The 25,494-nt window shown below is 45.7% G+C and overlaps 1 protein-coding gene across 4 annotated transcripts; it reads right to left on the reverse strand.

Annotated features, from left to right (window-relative positions):
* Positions 1 to 5,444: 5,444 nt before the first annotated feature.
* On the reverse strand, positions 5,445 to 25,494 carry LOC131496930 (ADP-ribosylation factor 2). 4 transcript variants are annotated; one of them, XM_058702778.1, is made up of 6 exons: positions 25,362 to 25,436; positions 22,671 to 22,837; positions 15,027 to 15,137; positions 9,198 to 9,322; positions 7,085 to 7,266; positions 5,445 to 6,162 (listed from the first exon to the last, which is right to left on the reverse strand). In XM_058702778.1, exons 2-5 carry the CDS (start codon positions 22,816 to 22,818, stop codon positions 7,105 to 7,107), a joined length of 546 nt encoding a protein of 181 aa, XP_058558761.1. In that variant the 5' UTR covers positions 22,819 to 22,837; positions 25,362 to 25,436; the 3' UTR covers positions 5,445 to 6,162; positions 7,085 to 7,104. The 4 variants fall into 4 exon arrangements, with proteins under 4 accessions (XP_058558761.1, XP_058558760.1, XP_058558759.1 ...); XM_058702777.1 differs by having other exon boundaries at positions 5,445 to 7,266; positions 25,368 to 25,492; XM_058702776.1 differs by having other exon boundaries at positions 5,445 to 7,266.

Here is a 25,494-nt window from a genome sequence, read left to right on the forward strand (position 1 = left end):
TGGAAGGAGTCTCCTTCTCTCCACTTCCTGCCACGCCCACATATCCTAGACTTTAACCTTTGGACTCCTTCCCACTGCATTCCTAGGGCCAGACCACTTTTCTGCCTTCTGCATCCCTCCTCAGTTAAATTTGAGTTTCTCCCTTTGTATGTAGCCATCAGTTACGCGGAGTCATGCAGCCCCAGGGAACCTCCCCCCACCCCCCACCCCCCACCCCTGCAGGTCTGGGAAGGCAGGGCTTCCTCAGAGGCAGGACCCACCCAATCAGGAGGAAAGCAGCAGCTTTTAAGGAAATGTAAGTGGTGGCAACACTGGGAGCTCAGGGCTAAACTCAGATTTTAAGAGGACAATGAATGAGAAACACTGAAGGATAAACGATAAGAATGGACAGTCGCGGGAATGTTTACAAATGAAACGAATACGTGTAAGACAGCATAGTGACTAGAACACGGTAAGTATACAAGAAATATTAGGTGGTATTATCATCATCATCATCGAATACCAGAATGATGAGGGCTTGTGGTAAGATGTAACAGAGGCAGCCTTCAAAAGCTCATTTTTTTTTCTCCTGAGCAAGAGTAACAGGGAGATGTTCAAGGCAGATGACACGATATTAATAAGACTGGGAAAGAGCTAAAACCTCCTTTCTCTCTATTTTCTTACAGTTCCTTTGTTAAAGGGAATAATCCTCAAGCTGGAAAGGTTAACAAACATGGTTATGGAGTAACTGAGATCCAAGACAGGTGACACAGTGCTCAAGGAGAGCCCTGCTGCTTTACATGGGCTCAGCTTTCCTGATTCCAACTAAATATATCCAAGAACTTTCTGGTGTGACTGCAGAACCCTCACTGATAAATATTGAGAAACCAGGAAGGTGCAAGGGGTGGGCGGAAATTGGAAATAGGAAAATGTTGCCCACATTTGAAAAAGAAAGTGGATTCCGGAAATGAGATTGGCATGTCTGACGTTGACCTGTAGTCAGCTCTGTTTTGAGCCCTCAGAGAAGATGGCAGGTGTTACTTGTGGCCAACATACTCAGTAAGGGTAAATGGTCAAATTGACCTCATTGCACTGTTGATCAATCGGTACATGAAGACGCTGCTACGCACATTGTATACTTATTCTTGGCGAAGCAACTGACAGAATCTTTGAGGATTCATGGTGAGCAAGATGAAGAAATAAGGTTTAACAGATTTAAATATAAGGCACAGAAAGGTTGGTATTTTAACCATCGTCACACAGCTGACCTTTAGTGGAGCAAGGATTTGAACTCAGAGAACTTAACTCCAGGATTCAAACTATTAGCCATATCACCGGGCTGGCATCTGATCATTGGGTTCACCCCTGGCCCTTACATTTTAAGAAAGATGCTGACAGATCAAAGCAAGTATGGCAGAGAGCTACCAGAATGGGAGAGGCTAGAAATCTTACATATGAAAAATCCGGGGGTTTCCATATGGGATAAAAAATGAACTTGGGGGGTGGAGTGCATGAGTGGCTCAGTCAGTTGAGCGTCCAACTCTTAATTTCAGTTCAGGTCATGGTCCCAGGGTTGTGGGATCGAGCCCCGTGTCAGACTCTATGCTGAGCTTGGAGCCTGCTTAAGATCCTCTCTCTCTCTCTGCCCCTCACCACCGCCCCCCCCCCCACATAACTCTCTAAAAACCCAAAAAACAAAAATAAAAATAACTTGGGGGGAATGCAACGTCTGCCCTCAAACACTCAAAGAAATGTCACATGCCAAAGCAAAGAGATTTATTCTGCACAGAAGGATAACGGCAAGAGACAGATTTCAATTTTCTGAAGATTAGAGAGTTATCCCAAACTGGAATCAGCTGCTTTAAGGTACTGAGCTCCCTGGCACCAAAAGCATGCAAGCAGAGGCTGGACAGCTGTCAGCCAGGCTTCCTACTGAGATGATACTCTCCCTCTTCTCAAGGTGCCCACAGCACTGCCAAGATGTACTAACTCAGCACCCTTGTTGCCATTGGTTTCATGATTGTAAATTTCACACAGCTTTCTTGAGGTAATTTACCTACTACCCAATTCACCCATTGTGAGAAAGCAATTTGAAGGTTCTTAATAAATGTATACAGTGGTGCAGCCATCAGCACAATCCAGTTTTAGAACAGATTGTAGTTTTTGATTCCCAAAGAACATAAGCATCCAAGGTAGGTCGAGCTGTCCCTTGGCTGCAGCCTCCACTGGCCTAATAACGCAGCCCACGTCCCCATGCCCTGGCTCTTCCCCTCCATCCACCACTCATTCTTTGCTGTCAGCTGACATGGTTCTGTACCTGCTGCCGTGAGCCTGGGCCCTGGACCCTCCCCAGCTGTCTCCACTGTCACTTTTGCTTCCTTCTCTCGCCACGTGTCAGTGTCTGGTCTTCGGCACAGAGTCTGAGGTGGCAGTGTGTTCTGGAAGAATCTGAACGCTGGTGCCCCAGATCTACATTTGAATCATGGCCATGTGGCCTCAGAAAGGTACTCTATCCTCTTGAACCCTGGCTTCTCCCTTTGCAAAGTAGATGTAATACATGTGCCTTGCCGGGTGTGAAGAGCAGAGCTGATGTACGTAAACTGCCTACAATGGTATTATGCTCAATAAATGGCAGTGATTACTGCTTTGCGGTTATGATTACCGCTTCTAATCCTGCTGCCACCTTTCTTATCATTGGCACTCGCAAGTGTTCTGCTCTGGGTGTCCATTTGCCTTTCTCTTCCAGGCACGTCCCTAACTGCAGGCCGTTTCCTAGGTTACTCCTGACATCCCGGGAAAAAGACGGATGCTGCCAGCACCTGGAACCCCCAAGGCCCACCTCTGCCAGCGCTGCGTGTAGGTCAGTGGGATGAAGCAGCAGCACCACCTAGTGGCGATGAGCAGCAGCAAGTTATTTACTGGTCAAATTAGTAGCTAGTCTGACTAGACACTTCGGAGCCTTAAAGGTCAGTGGTCCATCCAATGCTTGTGTGTGAGTCCTGTGTGTGCACAGCACCCTCCTTCTCATGGCCACGCGTTAGAATAAAAGAAGACGATTAAAAAAAAATAAAAATAAAAAGAGAAGAAAATTTCGTAGCATGGTGCTCCTAGAGACCACAAGGTGTGACAAGCCAGTTTAAAAAGCATCCCCACCAGGGGCGTCTGGGTGGCTCAATCGGTTGAGCGTCCGACTTCGGCTCATGATCTTGCAGTTCATGAGTTTGAGCCACACGTCGGGCTCTGTGCTGACAGCTCAGAGCCTGGAGCCTGCTTTGGATCTGCCCCTCTCCTGCTCACGCTGTCTCTCTCTCAAATATAAACAAACATTTTTTAAAAATTAAAAAAAAAAATCCCCACCAAATCTACAGACAGAAAGATCAGTGTCAGTGGTTAGTGGTTGCCTAGGATTGGGGTGGGGGGGAGGGAGGATGGGGAGCAAATGCTAAAGGGCATAGGGTTTCTTTTCAGGATGACAAAGATGTCCTAAAATTACAATAATGGTCACACAGATCTGAGTATACTGAAAACCACTGACTGTACACTTTTAAATGGGTGAACTGTAGAGTAGGTGAATTATGTCTCAATAAAGCTGCTACCAAAAAAGGTGAGAAGAATATCGAAACTTTCAAAGGGAAAAAAAAATTCATCTCCACGGCGTATCATCAGATTTGCGTGTACTATTTGACGACCTCCATCAGACCTGTGGACAAAGGACTCAGGTCACTTCATGGTGTCCTACTTCACTTGAAACCTACCTCAACAGGAGTGTAAACCCTCCTGTGCTGAGCAACTCACATGGAAACATTCCCAGTTCTGTTAAGGCATTATATGCCTTATTATAGGCATTATATGCCTATATTATATTATAGATCTGATTATACGACCCACTATGTATAGAATTGACTCACAGAACCCCCATATTACCCCATATTCTTGGTATCCACACAGAGCTGTGTCCCAGAGGTCAGGCTTCTAGGTAAGGAAATGCAGGGTCATTGGTTGAGTAGCCCAACCAAATCCAGCCAGGAAGTGGGCAGAGTTTTAATTTCGGCCTCAGACTTGGATTCAAGGTTCAGAGCCCTTACCATTCCATAGGGTGACCACACAACCCATTTTTTGCCCTGTGTCCCGCATAATTATTGGTAGCATTCCATTCCCTCTCAAGATAACACATTCCATGGTTCCTATGGGGCAGTCCTTCCCCTGGGGTTCTGCCTCATCTGTGCCTCAGATCTATGTCTCTGGACGGACGCTGTGGTCAGGCCAACAGCACCTCAGCACTTCCTAAAGCACCCACCAGCCCCAGGCCCCTCACCTGCCCGGAACAGGCAAATCCAAAGAAACAGAAAATAGATTAGTGGTCGCCACAGGCCTGGGGTAAGGGAGGAATGGGGAGTGGATGCTACTGGATCCAGAGTTTCTTTGGGGGGGGTTGTCTAAAATCAGTCGTTGTGGTTGCATACACTAAAAACCACAGAATGAACCAAAAAAAGGAAGAGAAACAGGTGAGGATAGGACACAGCAACATGCTTGGTAATCAAGGACCCCAGCTAGTCTCGTGAACATTCTCCATGGTTAGAAAAGGACCAAGCATCCAGCAGAATAGAAGGTAAAGAGAGCAAGAGAGAGATTTATACAGCCCCCACACACGATCCCACTTCCCTTCTCCTACAAATAACGCTCATCGGTTTGTGGCCACCAGCACTGTTGTTCACACTTAAGACATGAAGATACTCCCCAGGAAACACCAGAGCAAGGTATACAAAGGTCTGAGACACTGAATCCGCACAACCTTACTGGGTAAGTATCATCATTCCCATTTAACAGTTAAGGAAAAAAGGGGCCCCTGGGTGGCTCAGTCAGTTAAGCGTCCGACTCCGGCTCAGGTCATGATCTCACGGTTCGTGGTTTCAAGTTTGGCGTCAGACTCTGTGCTGACAGCTCCAATTCTGTGTCTCCCTCTCTCTCTGCCCCTACCCCACTTGTACTCTGCCTCTCTCTCTCTCTCAAAAATAAATAAGCATAGAAAGAAAGAAAGACAGAAAGAAAAGAAAGAAAGAGAAAGGAAAACAGGTAAGCAAATGGAGGCTCAAGAGATACAGAAGCTAAGAGTAAATGGCCAGAGGCCAGCAGCCAGGAAGGGACATAACTGGGATATCAACATGGCTTTCAGGGACCCAAGTCTTTGTTCAAAGTGACTACACTGAAGTGGCCCCGCTCACCCCCCACTCACCAGCTCCAGACCACAGGGAAAGCCCATAGTGAAAGTGAAAGTGAAAGTGAAAGTGTCACGGATGCGATCAGTGAGGATACCGCTAGAGGCACAAAGGCCCAGGACAGCACCTCTGGGGTCGTCTTTTGCACAAGTACCCTGGGAATGTTCAATAGGAAGTCTGCTAAGACGGAGGGAAAAGGGATCTTAAAGTAGTTCGACGACACATACAGAAGCACGTGGCTGTCCTCTCCTCCTTCCAAAGCAAGTTCTTTATTGTCCAACCGACCGACAATTGTTAAACGAGGCCTAGCACTGTACTAGGTACACCGTACTAAGCACAAATACAAAAGTATAGGACACAGTCCCTGCCCATTTGAGGCGCACAACTTAAATCTCTCAGGAACTGTTCCAGGGTTAAAAACCAAATCGGGATTTGGATGCCAGTATTGCAATGAACAGTCTTTAGGGTCAACATCTTACAGAAAAACATCACACCCCACGCTGATCGTGGCAGGAAATCTCTTCCTGGTAGTATCGACTTCATTATTATCAATAAACAAGGGTTACTTTAGTTCAAGTTCACCTTACATTCCCCTCCTCTGTAATTTGAATAAGAAGCTTTTTTGAAAAAGGACTTCTCAAGGGTCACGTAGTGGAAGTGCTCAGGTACACATCCGGTCAACAGCTGTCTGGCCAAACGAGCTCTAGACTACCACGTGAAACCAAGCTCACCTCCAGGCCATTTTCATGAACATTCTGAGGACCACATAAAGCACGTTTCCACGTAGGACATTATTGCCATCCGGGAGGGGGAGCGGGCGCCGCAGAGAGCGGTCCGGAGGAGACATTTTCATACCAAAAGTGAGCACCGACTCAGGGGCAGTCACAGGGGCGGCCGGGAATTTCATCTCGACCCCAAAGGAAGCTCTCAACCCTCTCTCACTCGCAGAACTCACAGGTGTGTGGTTCTGGGAACAGAAACAGACCAAAACCGAAAGTTGAAGGGAGATCATGAACTTGGCGACGATTCCATCGCAGGAGTGAACCTCCCGCTTTGAGCACAGAACATTCAGCACGGGACAGAGAAGTGGGAGCAGCAGCCTCGGGAGCCTGAAACCTGAGAAGGGGAGACAGACGCAGGGACACATGCCTGCCCCTCCGCAGGACCCTGTGGCCAAGAACCTCGGCCTCCCACTGGGTTACTTACCCCACATGGTCTCCATCGGGCAAATAAGAGGCAAACGGGAAGGAACTAGCATGAGGGAAGGACCGGACAATTTTCTAGTGTTATGGAGACTTGACACTCTAATGAAAAAGACCTCGAGTTCCTTTAAATGAAGCACATTACACCAGGAAGAAAATAACTTAAGGGAAAAGTTCAGATCTGAACTTCAAACCCGCAGGAAGCAAGTGCCTTTTTCCTCTTGAGGATCTTTTGCTTTAAAGCACTGACAAGTGAGTTGCTAGCTCTGGCAGTGATGGGCAAGAAGGACGGGACCTTCCTGCTTACAAAAGGACACCAGCGTCCAAGGGGACTCGAGCTGTGCGGAGACGCCAGCCCCGGCTCTGCCAGCTCCACTCAGCCCCCAGCCAGCTCCCCGCCTCCTGCCCGCTGTGGAGACGGCTCTGGGAGCGCGCACCAGGAAGCCCCCGGGGGCCCTCCACCCGCGGCCAGGCTGAGCGCCGGAGCTATCGAAGTGGAAGGTAGCATTTCACATGTAACACTGGTTTTTCTTCAAACGTAAGACTGGTTTTCTTACAGCATGTATAAGGCACAGTGTGAGAAAGCTGCTCCCGCTCCCAGCCACACACCCACACTCAGCTCCTCGCACGCACGCACGCACGCACGCACGCACACAGAAGAGGCCAGCTGACTTTGCCACAACGCACGGGGAAGGGATCGCTTCCGATCACTTCTGGTTTTTGAGCTGGTTGGAGAGCCAGTCCAGGCCTTCGTAAAGCCCATCTCCACTGGTGGCACAAGTGGCCTGAATGTACCAGTTTCTCTGGCGGAGGGAATGTAAGCCGAGCTTGTCTGTTATCTCCGCTGCGTTCATAGCATTCGGAAGATCCTTGAAAAAGAAAACCCGAAAGTCAGTTTTTAACGATGCATTCATATAACAAAATACTACGTTCTTCTCCCCAAACCTACCCCACCCCAGTCTGAGCTCAGCTGGTCCTTAATCTCTCTCTCTCTCTGACCTCTCAACTCCACACTGGGTACCACCACTGGTTGTACCATCAAAACAGATGCAGAATCTGACCCCTCCTCAGCACCTCCGCAGATACCCTCCCGATGCCAGCACCATGACCTCTACCCTGGAGCACTGAAAGAACTTTCCTAATTGGTCCCCTTGCTTCTGCACTTGTTCCCCTCAAGTCTGCTCTCAACCCAGTGGTCAGGGGAAGAGCGAACCATTCTTTCAAAACCCGACAACAGCTCCGTCTCTCTCAGGGGGAGAGCCAGCGTCCTTGTGATGGTCTGCAAGGCCTTCGTGACCTGAGCCCCCGGGACCCCTCCCTAATTGTCCTGCTTAATCTTTTCAAATGCCGCAGTCACCATATGTTGCTACATTATAAAACTTATTTGGTACGTGAATTACTTATCATCTGTCTCCTCTAACTAGAACCCAAGCTTGTTTACAAGCTTGTTTTCTGATATATTTCAAGTTCCTACAACCATGCCTGCCACATAATGTAGATCTAGACATATTGATATGGATCTGGATATATTGATATGGATCTAGATATAGTGATATGGAATGACATCAAAGATAGGCTAAGGAAAAAAGCTGATCTCCAGAATGTAAATATGAATACAATCACGTAACTGTTTACACAGGCATAGAACGTTGTAACTCTGGGAAAAGAAGAAATTCAACAATGTTTTACCCTGAAGAGTGAGGCTAGAACATTTCACTTGGTATTCTGAACTGCTGGCATGTTTATACCATGGGCATGTTCTGTTTTTATAATTAAAAAGAACAAGTGTCATTTTCTTTTTGAAAGTCCATTGTGCTCACTAGTGAAATTCTGGACTGGCATCGAACCCAGCAGTAGGGTAATCACTGAGTGATGACCCAGCCACCATTTAAAATCATGATTACAAAGAGCTGGATGGCAAGAGAAAAAGTGACACACAGGATGCAACCCAGTCAGAAGAGCGTGAGCTCAGTCACATAACGAATGTGTTCATGGAGGAGAAAGTGGATGGAAACACACCACAACTGACTGAGGTTATCTCGGGCTGGTACGTTCCACAACTCTACCTTCTCTTCCAAGCTTAGTTCAGCTTTGAGTCCCAAGGTGGGACGGCTCTACACTTGGCCCTCCTCCCACTCTTCCTTTACTGCTTTCCATTACATTTATGTAGAAGACCCTTCTCCTCCTGGAAGATAGGCCCCCTATGATGCAACCATCTCCTCCCTCACCGCCCCCGCCCGCTCTGTTCCAGCTGTATTGGCTGCCTTGCTATTTTTGGCCCCACATGGCTCCCTTCCTGCTGGCCTTCAGGTCTTCTTCTCAAATGTCATCATATGATGGAGGAATCCTGGCCCTTCCCCACATCTACCCTCCATACTTCCAGCAGACACATTACATATTATTTACCGACTGACTCTGCTTGCGCTAGAATGCAAACTCCATGAACACAGGGATTTTTGTCAGTCTTGCTGCTCACTGCTACAACACCAATACCTAAAACAATGCCTGGATCTTAGTAGATGCTCAATTAATATTTGTTGCATGAATGAATAGAAGACATAAGCTAAAAAGGAGGTGCATAGGGGGCGCCTGGCTGTCTCGGGGTTGTGAGTTCAAGCCCCATGTTGGGCCTAGAGCTTACTTTAAAAAAAAAAGAGAGAGAGAGGTGGGGGGTAAGGTGGGAAGGTTACAGTAGAGACTAGAGAGAGAGGAAGGCAGATATCTAATTTAAGTATCCATACTTTTAAGTGAACATCTGGCAGAAATTTCAGTCCCGGTATTCAGAAAGCCAACAACATACCTGTTTATTTACAAACACCAATAAAACTGCATCTCTGAGCTCATCTTCTGCCAACATTCTGGTTAGCTCTTCTCGGGCCTCATTGACCCGCTCTCTGTCATTACTGTCAACCACGAAAATCAGACCTGGAAAGAAATCACAAGCATGTTGGTAATCTGAACCTGGAAAGGGGAACTGTTTATACGTCCTTACAGCTTCTCCCTACTTATGTGTATGGTTTCACCGAAAGCAATCCATAAGGAAGGACATCTAATCTCCAGAGTCAGGAAGGCTGCTGCACACTCAACCCACCTACCTTTTCAGAAGCATCACAGGCCTTCACCAGATTAACAGAAACAAGAATATAGAGAGAAAAGGTTAAGGTTCATGCTTTATTACCTTGCTTCTACATCATGCCTACATAATGAAGTCCCAATAAAAACAAAGGACATCAAAGTTCAGAGAAGCATCCCAGGTTGGCAAGGCTCAAATGATGTTACACATCTGGCACACATCAGCGTGCCAGAGGTAATGCAGTGTTTTCTCCGTGTGCAAAGGACCATGGAAGCTTTGTGTCTGGTAACTCCCAGACCTCGCCCTATGTGTCTCTCCCTTTGGCTGGTTCATTTGTATCCCTGTGCTATAACAAAACTGTAATTCTAAGTATCTCGCTTTCCTGAGTCCTGTGAGTCATTCTGATGAATTACCGAACCTGAGGGGGTCGTGGGAACTGCTGAATTTGCAGCCAGCCCATGAGAAGTGAGGGTGGTCTGGGGACCCCATTTACAGCTGGTGTCTGAAGTGAGGGAATCTTGTGCCTCTGACCTGTGAAGTTTGGCCCAACTCCAGGTAGCTGGTGTCGGGAAATCTTTGCAGGATCCCACACTAGAGAGAGCATCAGGGATCCCCAGGAAGCAAGAGACAGGTCGAAGAAAGATACCACCACACTGTGTGGAAGCAAAGGTGGTAGAAACCTGCACAGACCTGGTTGCTGCTACGTTGGCTGGAGGAAGCACTGGGCCAAGATGATTCCCTGGGAAATCCTACTCACACCCAAATAGAGAACGGGGAAGACCGTCTTCGCAGCCGTCCGTGTACAGTAAAGTACATAATGATAGTAAGAACCTGGTGGCTAGCTGACAATAAGCCCTCCGTGCGACAAAAACGTGAAGCGGCTGCCAGAACTAATATGCTCTCAGGCTGTATCGAGAGCAGTGTCGGCAGCTCAGTTTCTGGGGTATGGGCGATAAAAAGCCTTCTCTGTCGTGTGTCAGTCAGAACATCCTGTGAAGATTACATGGTCGCTGCAGGACCCCACGCTCTACAACGCAGGCGCACTGGAAGGATTCAAAGAAAGACTAGGACGGCAGAGGAACTAGAGACGATGTCAGACGAAAAAGAACTGACATAACCGGGGATATTTTATCTCGAGAAAAGACTCACTGGGGGACTGACAGCTGTCTTCAAATATCTAAGAGTTCATGCCATAAAGAGAGGTTCAACTGGTTTCATATAGCTCTATAAGTACCCTGAAGATCAGTGGGTACAAACTACAGGACATCAACAAAGAGTCAACAAAACTGAAGACGCAACGGGCTGCCTCGGGAGGCCTCCCTGTCGCTGGGGAGATTTGTGCCCCGCTTCAGCCACAGCTTATGGGGACACTGCCAAAGGGACCTTCCCGGTAGCAGAAGTGTAGCGTGAGAGGATGACTTCTTGGCTGCCTCCAACACAGATTTCACGGCGATGTCAGGAGGGAGAACCGGCGCTGGCCCTCTGCCCCTTTCCTCCTGCTTCCCAGGCCCGCCCGACAGCTGCCTGGCCAGCTGCTCTGGGGTGGCCCACTCCTCAGACAGGAGCTCCCACGGCTTCGGGGTGCTCGGGTGCTGCACCCGAGCCAAAGTCCTGTCTGTTATATCACATCAGATTAAAACAATGCAGAACATCCAAAACTTCTCCCGAAGATGCAATATTCTACCAATAGTATAACCAGGTCTCTGATCATAACTAAGCAAACAAGGTTATCCAGAAATTCGAGGAGATCCTTAGTCTCCAAAGCAGAGCTGACAGGGTGGGAGCAGACGTAGAATCCCTTTGCCATTCCTGATAGAAACAAAGGTTTATAAATATCAGGGCCCACTTTATACTGCTTTCACATAAATCCTGATCTGAGAAACAAAAGAATCTAGCATCAGACTGACTCTACTTTTGAACGGGGAGAACCTAGAAAAGATCATTTTACACATGAATGGTACACTACAATTTGTTTTAAAAGGCCGGGAGGCTGGGGCACCTGGGTGGCTCGGTGGGTTAAGCATCCGACTTTGGCTCAGGTCATGATCTCACGGTCCATGAGTGAGTTCGAGCTCGGCATTGGGCTCTGAGCTGACATGCAGAAAATATCTTTGGACAGATGTGCAAAAAAACAGAAGTGCTGGTCTACGGAGGGAGAACTGGGTGGTTAGGAGACAGGAAGGAGACAGTGGCATTTCATTATACACTTTTATTTCTTTTGGAAATTTCAACCATATAAATGTATGGCCATTTAACAAATTAAAATTACTACACCTACAATCAAGGAGAAAAACCTTAAAAAAAAAAAAGAGAAAAATCTGTCCACGTGAGAACTAATGGACCATTTTACGCACTCTATGTAATATAATCAACTAAGAAATCACATAAACTATTCAAATTCCAATCTATACAAGGGAAGCCTAGTGAAGACAGTCAAATGTCTTAATGGAGAGCTAAAAGCTATCATTTAGTCTGTCATACTCAACATACTGATGAAGAAAATTTAAATAATAAAAGACAGCCTGACCTTTGAGAAGCTGGCAGAAGAAAAAGAGGCAGCATCCAAGGCCACTCAGAACTGAGATGCCTGGACCCATCACAGACAGCAAATCCATTCTTCAAACACTCCCCATTCGCTAATCTCATGAGCAGTCTAAATTACGCACCGCAAGGTCCTAGAACACAGCCAGGTGCCTGCCATCAAAGCAACAGTCGCTGGAGTTCAATTAAACTGGACTTGTTAAGAATAGAAGATTGAAAACAAAAAGGCACTTCAACTCGGTGACTGAAGGTGACAGCACTGAATCAGGCAGGCAAAAGGAATCCTGCCAGAGAATGAGGAAGTAAAACCTCTCACAATTTGGGCTCTGTGATGGGGTAATTTACATGTCAACTTGATTGGCCAACGGGGTGCCCAGACATGTGGTCAAACGTTTCTCTGGGTGTGTCTGGGAGGGGTTTCTGGATGAGGTTAATGACATTTGAATCAGCAGACTGAGTACAGCAGACTGCCTTTCCCAGCGGGAGTGGGCCTCTCCAGTCCACTGAAGGCCTGAAGAAAAGAAAAGAATGAGAGAAGTCCCTGCCTGGCCATCCTGGAACTGGCCTCCAGGACTTCTGGCTCTGCACCGGAACTTCCAGCATCAGCCACCCTGGTTCTACTGCTTGCCAAATGCAAATCCCGGGACTGCTCAGCCTTTGTAACCACGTGAGCCAGTTCCTTATAATAAATCTGAGAGATAGATATATATATATTTATAGATATATAGATATATAGATGTATATATATTTCCATCCATCCTATTGGTTCTGTTTCCTCTGGAGAAGCCAGACTAATACAGGCTCCTAGCCTACTACCATCTAACCACCGAACAAAGCATTTTACAAAATCAATCTCATTCAAGCCAAATGATCCAACACAGGAGGTGGTACCTCCGTTTTATAGATAAGGAAACTGAGAAAAGATCACTTAACCCTCCCAAGGTTTCATAGCAGAGCCGTGGTTCAGACCCACGCTTTCTAGATTTATTGACTAATGAGGAATTGCATCCGTCTGGCCATTATGGCAAGTACCAACCCAAGATAAACGAACACTCTTGAGTATCAGAAGGTATACTGTCTGCAGCGGATTGAAACAGAGATATAAAAATCTAACAGTCATCATGCAAGTTGCTAGGTTATCAAGTCCGTTCTCTGAAGATCAATAAAGGTAAAGAATTAAGCACTTTTTCTGCCTTTCTTATATAAACTATATTTCAGAGAAACCAAATATTTGATGGGAGTTCTCTGTTTAGAAGGATTTCAGCTAACAAATACAACTGAAATGACACGATCTAGAAAAATCACCATTCTGTAACTCTAATAACAGATCTAGCAGTCTTCCACAAATGCTAGAATCACTCAGTGAAAGGCAACTTTATTTTGGGAGAAGTATGCTGAAACCATCTGAATCCATTTAGCATCACTAGAAGTGGGACAACCAGGCCTGTGTTAAGATGTGATACAACAGGAAGTACTTAGCACCACTTCTGAAGTATTCTTGCCGCCAATATGAACCAGAATGTAACCACACCTCTAGAACAAACTACCATTTTACAAGATATCCATAGACAAATTAAGTAACACTACAATAATCAGCCAAATCCAAAATGCAGGATAAACATCTAACAAAAAATGACGCAGGAAAAAAAGAGGTGGGGAGAAGATCTGTTTTTGAGTAAGAGACTAAAGGGACATAACCATGAAACCCAATGTGTGAACTTTGGTTCCCAATGCAAACAAATCAAACGTAGAAAGGACATATCTGACCCACCTGGAGAAATTTGAATATGGGCTGGGTACTTGTCATTAAAGAATTAATACTAATTTTGGGGGTGTGATAATGGCATGGAGATTATGTTCAGAAAAAAAGGCTTTATCGGTTTGAAATGAAAACTGAAGGATACACGAGCAAAAGGTATCACCTCTGGGCTTTGCTAGAACATACTCTGGACAAAATGTTAATAAACTGTTGAAGCTGGGCAATGGGTACAAGGGGGGGTTCATTCTGCATCCTCTCCTCCTTATATCTTTTGAAGTTTCCACTAACAACAACAAGTGTGTTTACATGCACACACAGCACTTTAAGAAAAAAAATATACAATTTAATTTAAAGGCTGAGAAAATAGCTGCAAATGAAGTGAAGTGCTACAACAATGATCTAAAACATAAAGGGCCAGCAGGCTTGGGCACTGGGTGTGACAAGACCGACAAATACAGGCCTTTATTATGAGCCGCATGCAATGAAAACACCACCAGTAGTAGAATCTGCAAAATTAAGACTCCAAATAAGTTCTAAAGCGAGCGTGAAGATGCCATCTGGTTATGATTCTACATGAGAATCAGGGTGTAAACAGCTATGTGAACAGTTTATGGATATCTTGACAGGCAACATTCTAGAAGGTAGCATTTATCCAACACAAAATCCATGGAAAAAACCTCAAAGAGATTGATGATGGGTGTGGACCCATTAGAACCTCAACTTCTAAGAAACCAGTGATAAGGAAACAAGGCAAGGATCTGGGATATGCATGTCGATTCCTGCACCTCTAGAACAGCAGGGCAACAGGGAGGGACTGTGGCCACACAAGACACTGGCATCTGGGGTTCCAGCCACGCCTGTTCATTTCTTTCTCTCCAGAGGCATGATTCTTAGATATTCTCAACAGGTTTAAAAGAGCTTACTGAATCCAAATTCTTCAAATACTGGTACTTCATCTAACATACATACAATTCTCAATGAACCAAAAGACAAAATTCATCAGGATAGCCCTTTTTTAACGAATCTGGATTAAGAGAAGTTTTCTAGGTAGGGCATTAATGCCCAAGCACCTTTTTTAGAAAGGCAGGGACCATTTTCCGAAAAGAAACCTCCCCAGGAAGTCTAAGTGGGTCATCGGAAGAGAAGGAATGACTGACAGTCCAAACACAGCAGAGCACAAGGTTTTGCCACGAGCATCCAACTTTAGACGCATTTAATACAAATGGTTCCAAGGCCATAGATTGGATAACCTTTACCTTGGGTGTTCTGGAAATAATGTCGCCACAAAGGTCTGATTTTGTCCTGGCCACCAACATCCCAGACTGTGAAGCTGATATTTTTATATTCTACCGTTTCCACATTGAAACCTAAATTGGGAAGACGGAGAAAATTGTTAATGAAGACTTCTGTTGGCTGAACGATTCCAACGAATTTCAGCTAACATTTGGACAGTACTTTTAATTTGCAAAGCAACTTGCTAGTCAAAGATCTATAGCTTACAGGGGGCGCTGGGCTGGCTCAGTCGATAGAGCATGCAACGCTTGATCTCAGGATAGTGTGTTCAAGCCCTACTCTGAGCCTAGAGCTTACTTAAAAAAGAAAAAAAGATCTATGGCTTACAAAACCGAGTATGTTAGCTCGCTCTTTCACTCATCACCTTCTCTACTCTCTCCAGACTCAATCCTCACATATCCTCTTCTTTTCTCTCAGCAGATCTTACAGTGCACTTCAGAGCAAACAGAAGCCACTAATGGGACGACTTTCACCTCCTACCAAACAATGTAGAAACCTACCTACACCTTTCCCCACCCTTTGCTTCCCTCCTTGGAACAACAGAAGAGGGCCACTATCCAATGTCAGTTCTAACCACTCATACCGCCAGACCTTGGGCTGCTCCCCCCCCCCCCCCCCCCCCCGCTCTCTGAAATCCCCACCCTGTTCTTCTTAGCACGCTTAAATCTTTACATCTTTCAAAAAAAGCCCTTCCTTGACTCCACATCTTGAACTGCTACCACCCTCTATTTTCCCTGTTAAAGCCAAACTTCTCTGAGAATAGTTACATTCACTGCACCTACTGTGTCACCTTGTACCCTAGAAAACCTTGGTTCTGCCCCACCATGTTACAGACCTGGCGTTGCCGAGGCAAGTAGTGATCGGCATGTCAATAAATCCAACAGATGCTCTTTGGTTCTTAGGTAATTTGACTTCACATCTGACACTACTGCTCACTCCCTCCTTGAAACTCTTCCCTGGTTTCCCATTCTCCTTCTAATTCTATGGCTGAACCTTCTTGGTCTACTTAGTGAGCTCAACCACATTTAATTGATCCTTAGATGATGGACTTCCTAGGACTCTGTACTGCCCCATCCATTCTCTTCTTTCCACATCCCCAGAGGTAATCTCCTTCCCTCCTGGGGCTGTATCACCATTTTTGTGCTAATGACTCTCAAATTTACATGATCTGAACCCAGATCTCTTGAGCTTCAGGTCCATAATCCAACCTTCTATCCAACATCTTTGGTTAAATGTCTCAAAGGCTCCGGTAAGGCAGTACGTCAAAACTGAACTTAAGATCCCCACCCCTCTAACCTGCTCCTCTCCTAGCTACCCCTGCACCCCTTCATTCACAAGCTGGAAATCTGGAAGGCATCACTGACACTTTCAACTCTCTCATCCCTAAAATTCTCATTATGGGGGCACCTGAGTGGCTCAGTCGGTTAAGTGTCCGACTTCGGCTCAGGTCATGATCTCGCGGTTCACGAGTTTGAGCGCCAGGTCGGGCTCTGTGCTGACAGCTCAGAGCCTGGAGCCTGCTTTGGATTCTGTGTCTCCCTCCCTCGCTCTCTCTGCCCATCCCCCACTCACACTCTGTCCCTCTCTGTCAAAAATAAGTAAAAATTTTTAATAAAAAAAATTTCTCATTATCAAATCTTATCTGTCCAACCTCCTAAATATCTAATAGTCACCCTAACCCATGAAACCGTCATTTCTTGCCTCAATTATTGAAGCAACCTAACTAACCTAGCAGCAGCCACTCCTCCTCTCTGCCCACTACCATTTTCTAATCAAAACTCTCAAAGCACATGTGGTCATACCACTTCCCTACACGTTCATGCTTGATTGAAATATTTAAAATAAGGGGGGAAAAATAATCTCTCTTTGGCTTCCCACACCCAAATCTCAAACATGACTGTCGAGGCCTACCACAATCTGGGACTGCTCACTTTCCAAATCTCACTTTGAGTCAAGCCTGGTTTTCGCGAGGGGCTCTCACTACATTGCAGAAATCTCAATTCTTGCTAAATAAATGTATAATTTCAATGCCATTCTAAAGCAAAGAGGGAAAGGAAGTGGGATAGGAAACTTAGCAAAACGATCTTAAATGTAATCTGGACAAATAAGTAAGCATAACCAAGAACTCTCTGAAAACAGGTAACAAATTACTTTTAAGATATTAGGGGTGCCTAAGTGGCTCAGTCGGTTAAGTGTCTGACTCTCGGCTCTGGCTCAAGTCATGATCTCACGGTTTCGTGAGTTTGAGCCCCGCATGAGGCTCTGCGCTAATGGTGTGGAGCCTGCTTGGGATTCTCATTCTCTGTCTCTCTCTCTCTCTCTCTCCCCACCCCCGTCTCTACCCCTCCCCCGCTCACACTGTGTGTGTGTGTGTGTGTGTGTGTGTGTGTGTCTCAAAATAAATAAATAAACAAAACAAATTTTTAAAGATATTATCAAACCTTAATAATACTTGAAATAATGAAGTTCAAATGACGACAACAGGGGGTTGTCCAGAAGGACACACACACCCATGAAAACTTAATATATGACAAAGAAGGCATTTAAAATCAGTGTGGAGGGGCGCCTGGGTGGCTCAGTCGGTTAAGCGTCCGACTTCAGCTCAGGTCATGAGCTCGCACTCTGTGAGTTCGAGCCCCGCGTCGGTCTCTGTGCTGACAGCTCAGAGCCTGGAGCCTGCTTCAGATTCTGTGTCTCCCTCTCTTTCTGCCCCTCCCCTGCTCATGCTCTGTCTCTCTCTGTCTCAAAAATAAATAAAAACATTTAAAAAACATTTAAAAAAATAAAAAAATAAAAAAAAAAAAATAAAATCAGTGTGGAAACACTAGCCAATAAATGGTGGAGAGCTGTCTATCCCTGCACATGTCCTATACACACGTGACTGTCTGGATTTAATTGAAATTAAAAACATGGGCTCCTCAATCGCACTAGCCACATTTCAAGCGCTCAAGAGCCACTTGCGGCTACGGCTATCAACCTGGACAGTGGTCACAGAACACTTCCATCACTGCAGAATGTTCTACTGGACAGCACTGGCCTTCTCATTTGAAAAATATAACTAGGGGCACCTGGGTGGCTCAGTCGGTTAAGCGGCCAACTTCGGCTCAGGTCATGACCTCTCAGCTTGTGAGTTCGAGCCTCGCTTCGGGCTCTGCTGACAGCTCAGGGCCTGCAGCCTGCTTCAGAGTCTGTGTCTCCCTCTCTCTCTACCCCTTCCCCAGCTCACACTCTGTGTCTCTCTCTCTCTCTCTCTCAAAAATAAATAATTAAAAAAAACAAAATAAAAATAAAAATAAATATAACTAAATCCCTAACTTACTTGTAACAGAAAAATAAACTTCAAGTAAATATTTCAATGTTTTTAAAAATGAAATAAAAATAATGCAAAAAAGGGGCGCCTGGGTGGCGCAGTCGGTTAAGCGTCCGACTTCAGCCAGGTCACGATCTCGCGGTCCGTGAGTTCGAGCCCCGCGTCAGGCTCTGGGCTGATGGCTCGGAGCCTGGAGCCTGTTTCCAATTCTGTGTCTCCCTCTCTCTCTGCCCCTCCCCCGTTCATGCTCTGTCTCTCTCTGTCCCAAAAATAAAAAAATAAAAAAATAAAAAAAAAAAATGCAAAAAAAATAATAATGCATTATTATTAGCAGTAGAAAATATTGGTGAATACTTTTATGACCCCAGAGTGAGGAAGACCTTTCTAAAAATGATACCAAACCTAAAAAAAGAAAAAAATTGGTAAATTTGGCTACCTAAAATTCTGTATGGCAAAACATAGAAAAAAAGAGGTTGAAAGACCATCAACTGGAAAACCAGCATGGGACAAGACTTGTTCCTGACCCATAATGTCCTTCTTCAAATCGTTAAGAGACATATAAACATGCCAACAAAAAGAAAAAACCCTAGAACCATATTAAAATCAAGTCACAGAAGAGCAAATACAAAAGACCCACTGATGTTTGAATATATTCACTTACAATAGAAGAAATCCCAATAAAAATCAGTGTTTTTTCTCTATCAGATCGGCAAATTCCCTGGAGAAATTAACACTTTTTAGTAGCTGCTGACACAACCTTTTTGGTGAGTGTGTACCCATATTAAGTGTACGTTGTTTTTAAGTAAACTCTACGCCCAATGTGGGGCTCAAACTCACAACTCCAAGATCAAGAGTCACATGCTCCACTGACTGAGCCAGCCAGCACCCCCTAAATGTACATTGGTTTTAGCATAGCAATCCCTCCTCCAGAAATTACTGCAAGGAGAAAACTTTGCAAAAATGTTAAAGATGCTTACTTCAGCATCACTTACAAAGAACCATCAGTGGAAATTCATTAAAATATAGCTACAATGGAATACTATCCAGTTATTAAAATGCGATGTTCATCTGTATCAGTCGTTAGGTAAGCCCCCAAACTTAGTGACTTAGAATAATGATTCCAACACCACCACCAAATTCTGTGGGTTGCCTGGGTTTCCCCCTGTAGTACATTCAGCCAAGGAATCCCCTGGGGGCTGGGCCAGGCTTCTCTCTCTCCAGGTAGTCTTTTCATTCTCAAGGAACATTGGGCTTCCTCTTCTGAAGGTGGCAGTGTTCCAAAAGTGCCAGCCCCAGGGCAAAAGCACTAACTTCATCTTTGCTTGAATTACATTTGTTGATGCTCCCTAAGCCCAAGCAAGCCTGTGGCCAAGCTGAGCATCACAGTAGAAGGGAACTGCATATGGGCGTGGATACAGAGAGGAATGATGCATTGGGGGCCATTAGTTTAATGATCTACCACAAGGTTGGTATCCAATTCATTCACCAAACATTTACTGGACAGGGGTGCCCGAGTGGCTCAGTCAGATAAGTGCCCCACTCTTGACCTGATTTTTGGCTCAGGCCACGATTTCATGGTTCCTGAGTTCGAGCCCCACGCTGCACTCTCCACGCGGAGCCTGGTTGGGATTCAATCTCTCTGACCCTCCCTGCCCCCCGGCTGGCTCATGTGTGCGCATGCATGTGCTCTCTCTCTCTCTCTCAAAATAAATAAATAAACTTAAAAAATATATATATATATTTATGGGGTGTGTGTGTGGCTCAGCCAGTTAAGTGTCAGGCTCTCGATTTCCGCTCAGGTCATGAAATCGAGCCAGCATCTGGCTTTGTGCTAATAGCATGGAGCCTGCTTGGGATTCCCTCTCCCTCTCTCTCTGCCCCTTCTGTGTGTTCTCTCTCAAAATATGTAAAATAAACTTTAAAAATTATCTCAAAAATAAGTAAACTTAAAAATAGTTACTGGACGACTATGTGCCAGGCATTTTGCCAGGGGCTTGGGAACAGTGGTGAAAAAGACAGACATGGTTCCTGCCCTTATCTTATACACACACACTGTTGGAAGGAAGACAAGTGAGCAAGCAATGACAAATGTGTTGAGAGTTACTAAGAAGTTCAAGTTACTATGGAAACTTTTACCAGGGGAAAACCAGTCCAGGGTATCAGGAGAGGTGTCCCTGAGAAATAATGTGTAAACTAAGACCAAAAGAATGAGCTGGCATTAGCTACATAAAGGGGGAGGAGGCTAAGGAAGAAAGCGGGAAAGCATTCCACAGGGAGGAAATAACAAGAGAGATCCAAATATACTGTCTAATGCAGAGTAAGGTGGAAAACAGCACACATATGATTTTACAAAAATATTTACCAAAATCTTTTTTTTTGTTTTAGGTTTATTTATTTTGAGACAGAGAGAGAACAAGGAAGGGGCAGAGAGAGAGAGGGAGAGAAAGAATCTCAAGCACGCTTCATGCAGTCAGTGCAGACAGAGCCCAACACGGGGCTCGATCTCAAGAACGCTCACAAACCACGAGATCATGACCTGAGCCAAAATCAAGAATCGGACACTTAATCGACGACTGAGCCACCCAGATGCCCCTTCACCAAAATCTTCATGGTACAGTGTTTTTAACACTTGTTTATGTTTTGCTGTAGGTCTGATATCATGGAAGCGTGAATTATTTTTATAATTGGAGAAAACCACACAATTCTGCTATTTTCATTTGGGACTGATGACATTTTTTTAAAATTGTGGGTATGAACGTTTTGTCCATCTGGTTTCCTCCTTCTCCAAATGTTGCAATCTCTGAAACCATTGCCCAAGTTGGAAGTCGATCCTTTGGTTCCTGTGACTAATCCAACATTCAGAATGCTACTGACTTCACACATCATCCTGGGGAGCCTATTCTTACGTGGGAGTTTGGATCTAGAGGCAGTTCATAAGGCAGAGATCAAGTCCTGTCAAACCTGCCTTTGCAAAATCCCTAAATGGCCCACAAAACACAGCACCGGGGTGCAGGGATAACCACACTGCCATGTCGTCCTCCAGCATTGGAATAAATCAGATTCTTCAGCTGGACACCAACTCAAGCAACTGGTTTGAGCCAGAGTGAAGAAAATCACACTGCATCTTTAAACCTAGAAGCATACTTCCTGCGGACATGCTTCCCCTTAGAAAGGCCAGCTGGAAGGAAGTCTGACTGAAGAGGCAACAGTAATTGCCAGCTCCCATCTCAGGCTGAGGCTGGGACACACACTGAGTGGAAGAGAGGACATACCTGCCCTCCCGGTTTGTTTGTTTTAAGATTTTATCTTTAAGTGATCTCCACATGGGACATGAGGGTCAAACTCCCAACACCCAAGATCAAGAGTCCCAAGGAGCCTGCTGTGGAATCTGTGTCTCCCTCTTTCTCTGCCCTTCCCCTGTTCACGCTGTCTCTCTCTCCTTCAAAAATAAATCAACATAGAGGCACCTGGTTGGCTCAGTAGGTTAAGTATCCAACTTCGGCTCAGGTAACGATCTCACAGTTCATGAGTTCAAGCCCCGCATCCTGCTCTGTGCCGACAGGTTGGAGCCTGGAGCCTGCTTCGGATTCTGTGTGTCTGTCTGTCTCTCTCTCTCTCTCTGCCCCTTTCCCTGCTCGTGCTCTGTCTCTCAAAAATAAACGTTAAAAAAAAATTTTTTTTAATAAATAAATAAACGTTAAGATTTTATCTTCATGTGATCTCCACATCCAACATGAGGCTCAAACTCACAATACCCAAGATCAAGAGTCCCAAGCTCTACCAACCAAGCCAGCCAGGTGCCCCTGCCCTCCCTGTTTTAATCATTATCTTTTTCCTTTTTTTGCCAAGCAGATAGGGTTAAGTGTGCTTAAACCGAAATGTGTTCATTTGAATGCCCTGTAAACCTAGCAATGTCCTAGAGATGCCAGGGAACAACTAAGAAATTCTATACCACCTAATTTTGGCCTCAAAAAGTTTATGCTCTTGGGGCAGACAAAATTTTCAAAAAAAGTATTTAGTAATAGGGATGCCTGGGTGTCTCAGTCGGTTAAGCATCTGACTTCAGCTCAGGTCATGGTCTCACAGTTCGTGGGTTCAAGCCCCACATCAGGCTCTGTACTGAGAGTATGGAGCCTGCTTGGGATTCTCTCTGTCCCGCTCTCTCTGCCCCTCCCCCATTCACACTTTATCTCAAAATGAATAAACTTAAAAAAAAAAAGTATTCAATAACAAAAAAGCATGCGAAAGTATAACATACTAAGTTGTAAATTGGTCTTGTCACAGGTCCTGAACATACCTATTGTGGGGATGGTAGTCACAATCTCTCCCAGTTTCAATTTATACAAGATGGTGGTTTTTCCAGCCGCATCCAAACCCACCATAAGAATCCGCATCTCTTTTTTCCCAAATAGACTTTTAAACAGTTTTTCAAAAACGTTCCCCATTGTGACTGAATTCTGTTACCTGAAAAGAAAGGCAAATTAAGTAACTGTTCTTTGCAGAGATATGGAAACGCCATACATAAAATACAAGTCTCTGTCAGAAGTGGCTCCTAGTAAAATTTAAACAATTTTAAGTATAATTTGGCCAATAAAGAGTAGTGTATCTAATTTTCAAAGGGAGGGGCGCCTGGGTGGCTCAGTCGGTGAAGCGTCCGACTTCAGCTCAGGTCACGATCTCACGGTCTGTGAGTTCGAGCCCCGCATCCGGCTCTGGGCTGATGGCTCAGAGCCTGGAGCCTGCTTCCGGTTCTGTGTCTCCCTCTCTCTCTGCCCCTCCCCCGTTCATGCTCTGTCTCTCTCTGTCTCAAAAATAAATAAACGTTTAAAAAAAAAAAGGGGGAAATTCAACTAAGCTTTTTGATGTCTTGCCACAAAATTCTCTTTTTTCCTTGCAGCACCCAAATGGGATAATGGAAACACAGTCAATGATACCACTACGGCAGCAGGCTTTGGTCACCCTAAGTATGGAAGCCATGCCACAACATATACATCTACACTCTCTTGAAATGAGAACTAATGAAGGACAGAACCAGTGTATTTTTTTTAATGTTTTTATTTATTTTTGAGACAGAGAGAGACAGAGCATGAGCAGAGGAGGGGCAGAGAGAGGGGGAGACACAGAATCCGAAGCAGGCTCCAGGCTCTGAGCTGTCAGCACAGAGCCTGAGGCGGGGCTCGAACCCACAGACCGCGAGATCGTGACCTGAGCGGAAGTCGGACGCTTCACCGACTGAGCCACCCAGGCGCCCCAGAACCAGTGTATTTTACTGGATGTGAAGCAAAGTCCTTAAGGCAGGTTAAGTATCAGTATCTCTTAGAAATTTAGTGGTTGCCTTTGGCTAGCAATCAGTATCAATATCCAGAAAAGAACCTACAAAATTTTCAGAGGGGAGGAAACAGGGCATTGAGCCACCGCACTGCTAATAGAGAAACTGGGCAAAGAGTTGAGGAGATCCCATAGCATCCAGTGTTGACATCACCTGCCTCTCAACCAATTTTTTTTATTTTTTGTTGAAATATAATTTACACACAGATAAAAACACACACGATAACCATACAGTTCAATGAAATGTCAGGAACCAATCATAAAAAGATGATTACCAGCGACCCAGAGCTCCTTGTTCCCCAATCTTTACCTCCCAAAAGGTAATCACTATTATTGATATCTAACAGCATACATGTTCAATATTTTATTTTTTAGGAGAGTGCATGATAGATTCTATAAAGAAAGGCAAGAGTAAAGACAGACTAGCTTTGCAGGAATTTACAGTCTTTTAACACATCAGCCTATGAAGTGTAAGCTTGACATTCTAAAGACTTAAAATAGTACTGTCTGAATCTCGAACCAAGCTCCTCAAAGTCTACAAAGATTCTCCCACCCACCCACCCCCAAAATCCTTGTTATAAAGACTATGATTTTCCAGTTAAACTGCTAAACAAAGAAAAACTTTACTCCCCGGCAGAGCAGAGAGAAAATGCAGTAAGGACTGCCAATCTCATTCATCTGGACCCTAGTGACCTCAGAGGGGAGGTCACCAAATTCCAGAGGCCTCACGAATGAAATTCAACGGTTTCCCACAGTAGCCTAACACGTATGATGTCCAAGCATACACCATTCTGTTCCGCCATCAGAGAAAAGAAGCATTTATCCCGTACATAAATGAAGTAAAGATGAACTGCTACAACCAAAGAATGATGAATGCTTTTATCATTCATAGATGGTTTGTATGTAAAGTATACAAACGTCCAGGGCATTGCAGCAGTCAAAATCTTGTTGGGCGACAAAACTAGAGACGCCTTGTCTTTGTTTCCGAAAAAAACGCAAACCGCATAGGTGAGAAAAACTGTAAGGAACGTGCTGGGAGTGGAGTGGGGATGCACTTCCCGCTTACACGTCCTTTGAGCCAAATACTCGTGCTCCGTTCCCCCTCCCAACCACACACAGTACACCACCTAGGTTTTCCCTCCTGCTTCTCTTTCCCTCTTCTTCCTCCTCATCTGCCAGAGGCTCCCAAATCCCGCTGCGTTTCTGGAAACCCTCTGGGGAAAACTATCCCCGATCCCGGCGCCTCTTTAGCACGTTCACCCTTCCCTGCCACAAGCACCAACTATCCATCAAGGAGGAACAGCGGCGAGACCCTCTGGGCGCGAACGAGAAGGGGGCGGGGGAGGGGAGCAAATGGGCGTGCGCGGCAGGCAGGCACGGGCTCCGGGTCCCCGGGAAGAACCCAGAATGCCTTTTCTGCCCGTCCGCCAGGCCGCTCCCTCTCAACCTGCCTGCCCTCGGGAGAGCGGAGGGTCACGGTGGACGCGCCAAGCTTCCCCCGGGTACCCGCAGCGCTGGCCCTACAGAAGGTGGAAAAGGGACAGGGAGCCCGACCCCTTTCCGCAGGCCAACCGCTGTTCTCTGGTTTCCTGGCCGCTGACGGTGCGGAAATCCAGCCAGGCCTTGAATGCTGCCGCCCCTTCTACCCAGCCGCACTTACCTTTACCTGCCGCCGCACAGAGCACCGTTACCCACACCACTGCCTTTCGGATTTCGGCTCCCCTCTGCAAAATGGCGACCGGCGCGGGGGCGGGAACGGCAGCCAACCAATCATCCATCGCCTCTTGGAGCTT

Source organism: Neofelis nebulosa, chromosome 16, assembly GCF_028018385.1.
Source record: "Neofelis nebulosa isolate mNeoNeb1 chromosome 16, mNeoNeb1.pri, whole genome shotgun sequence".
NCBI lineage: Eukaryota > Metazoa > Chordata > Mammalia > Carnivora > Felidae > Neofelis > Neofelis nebulosa.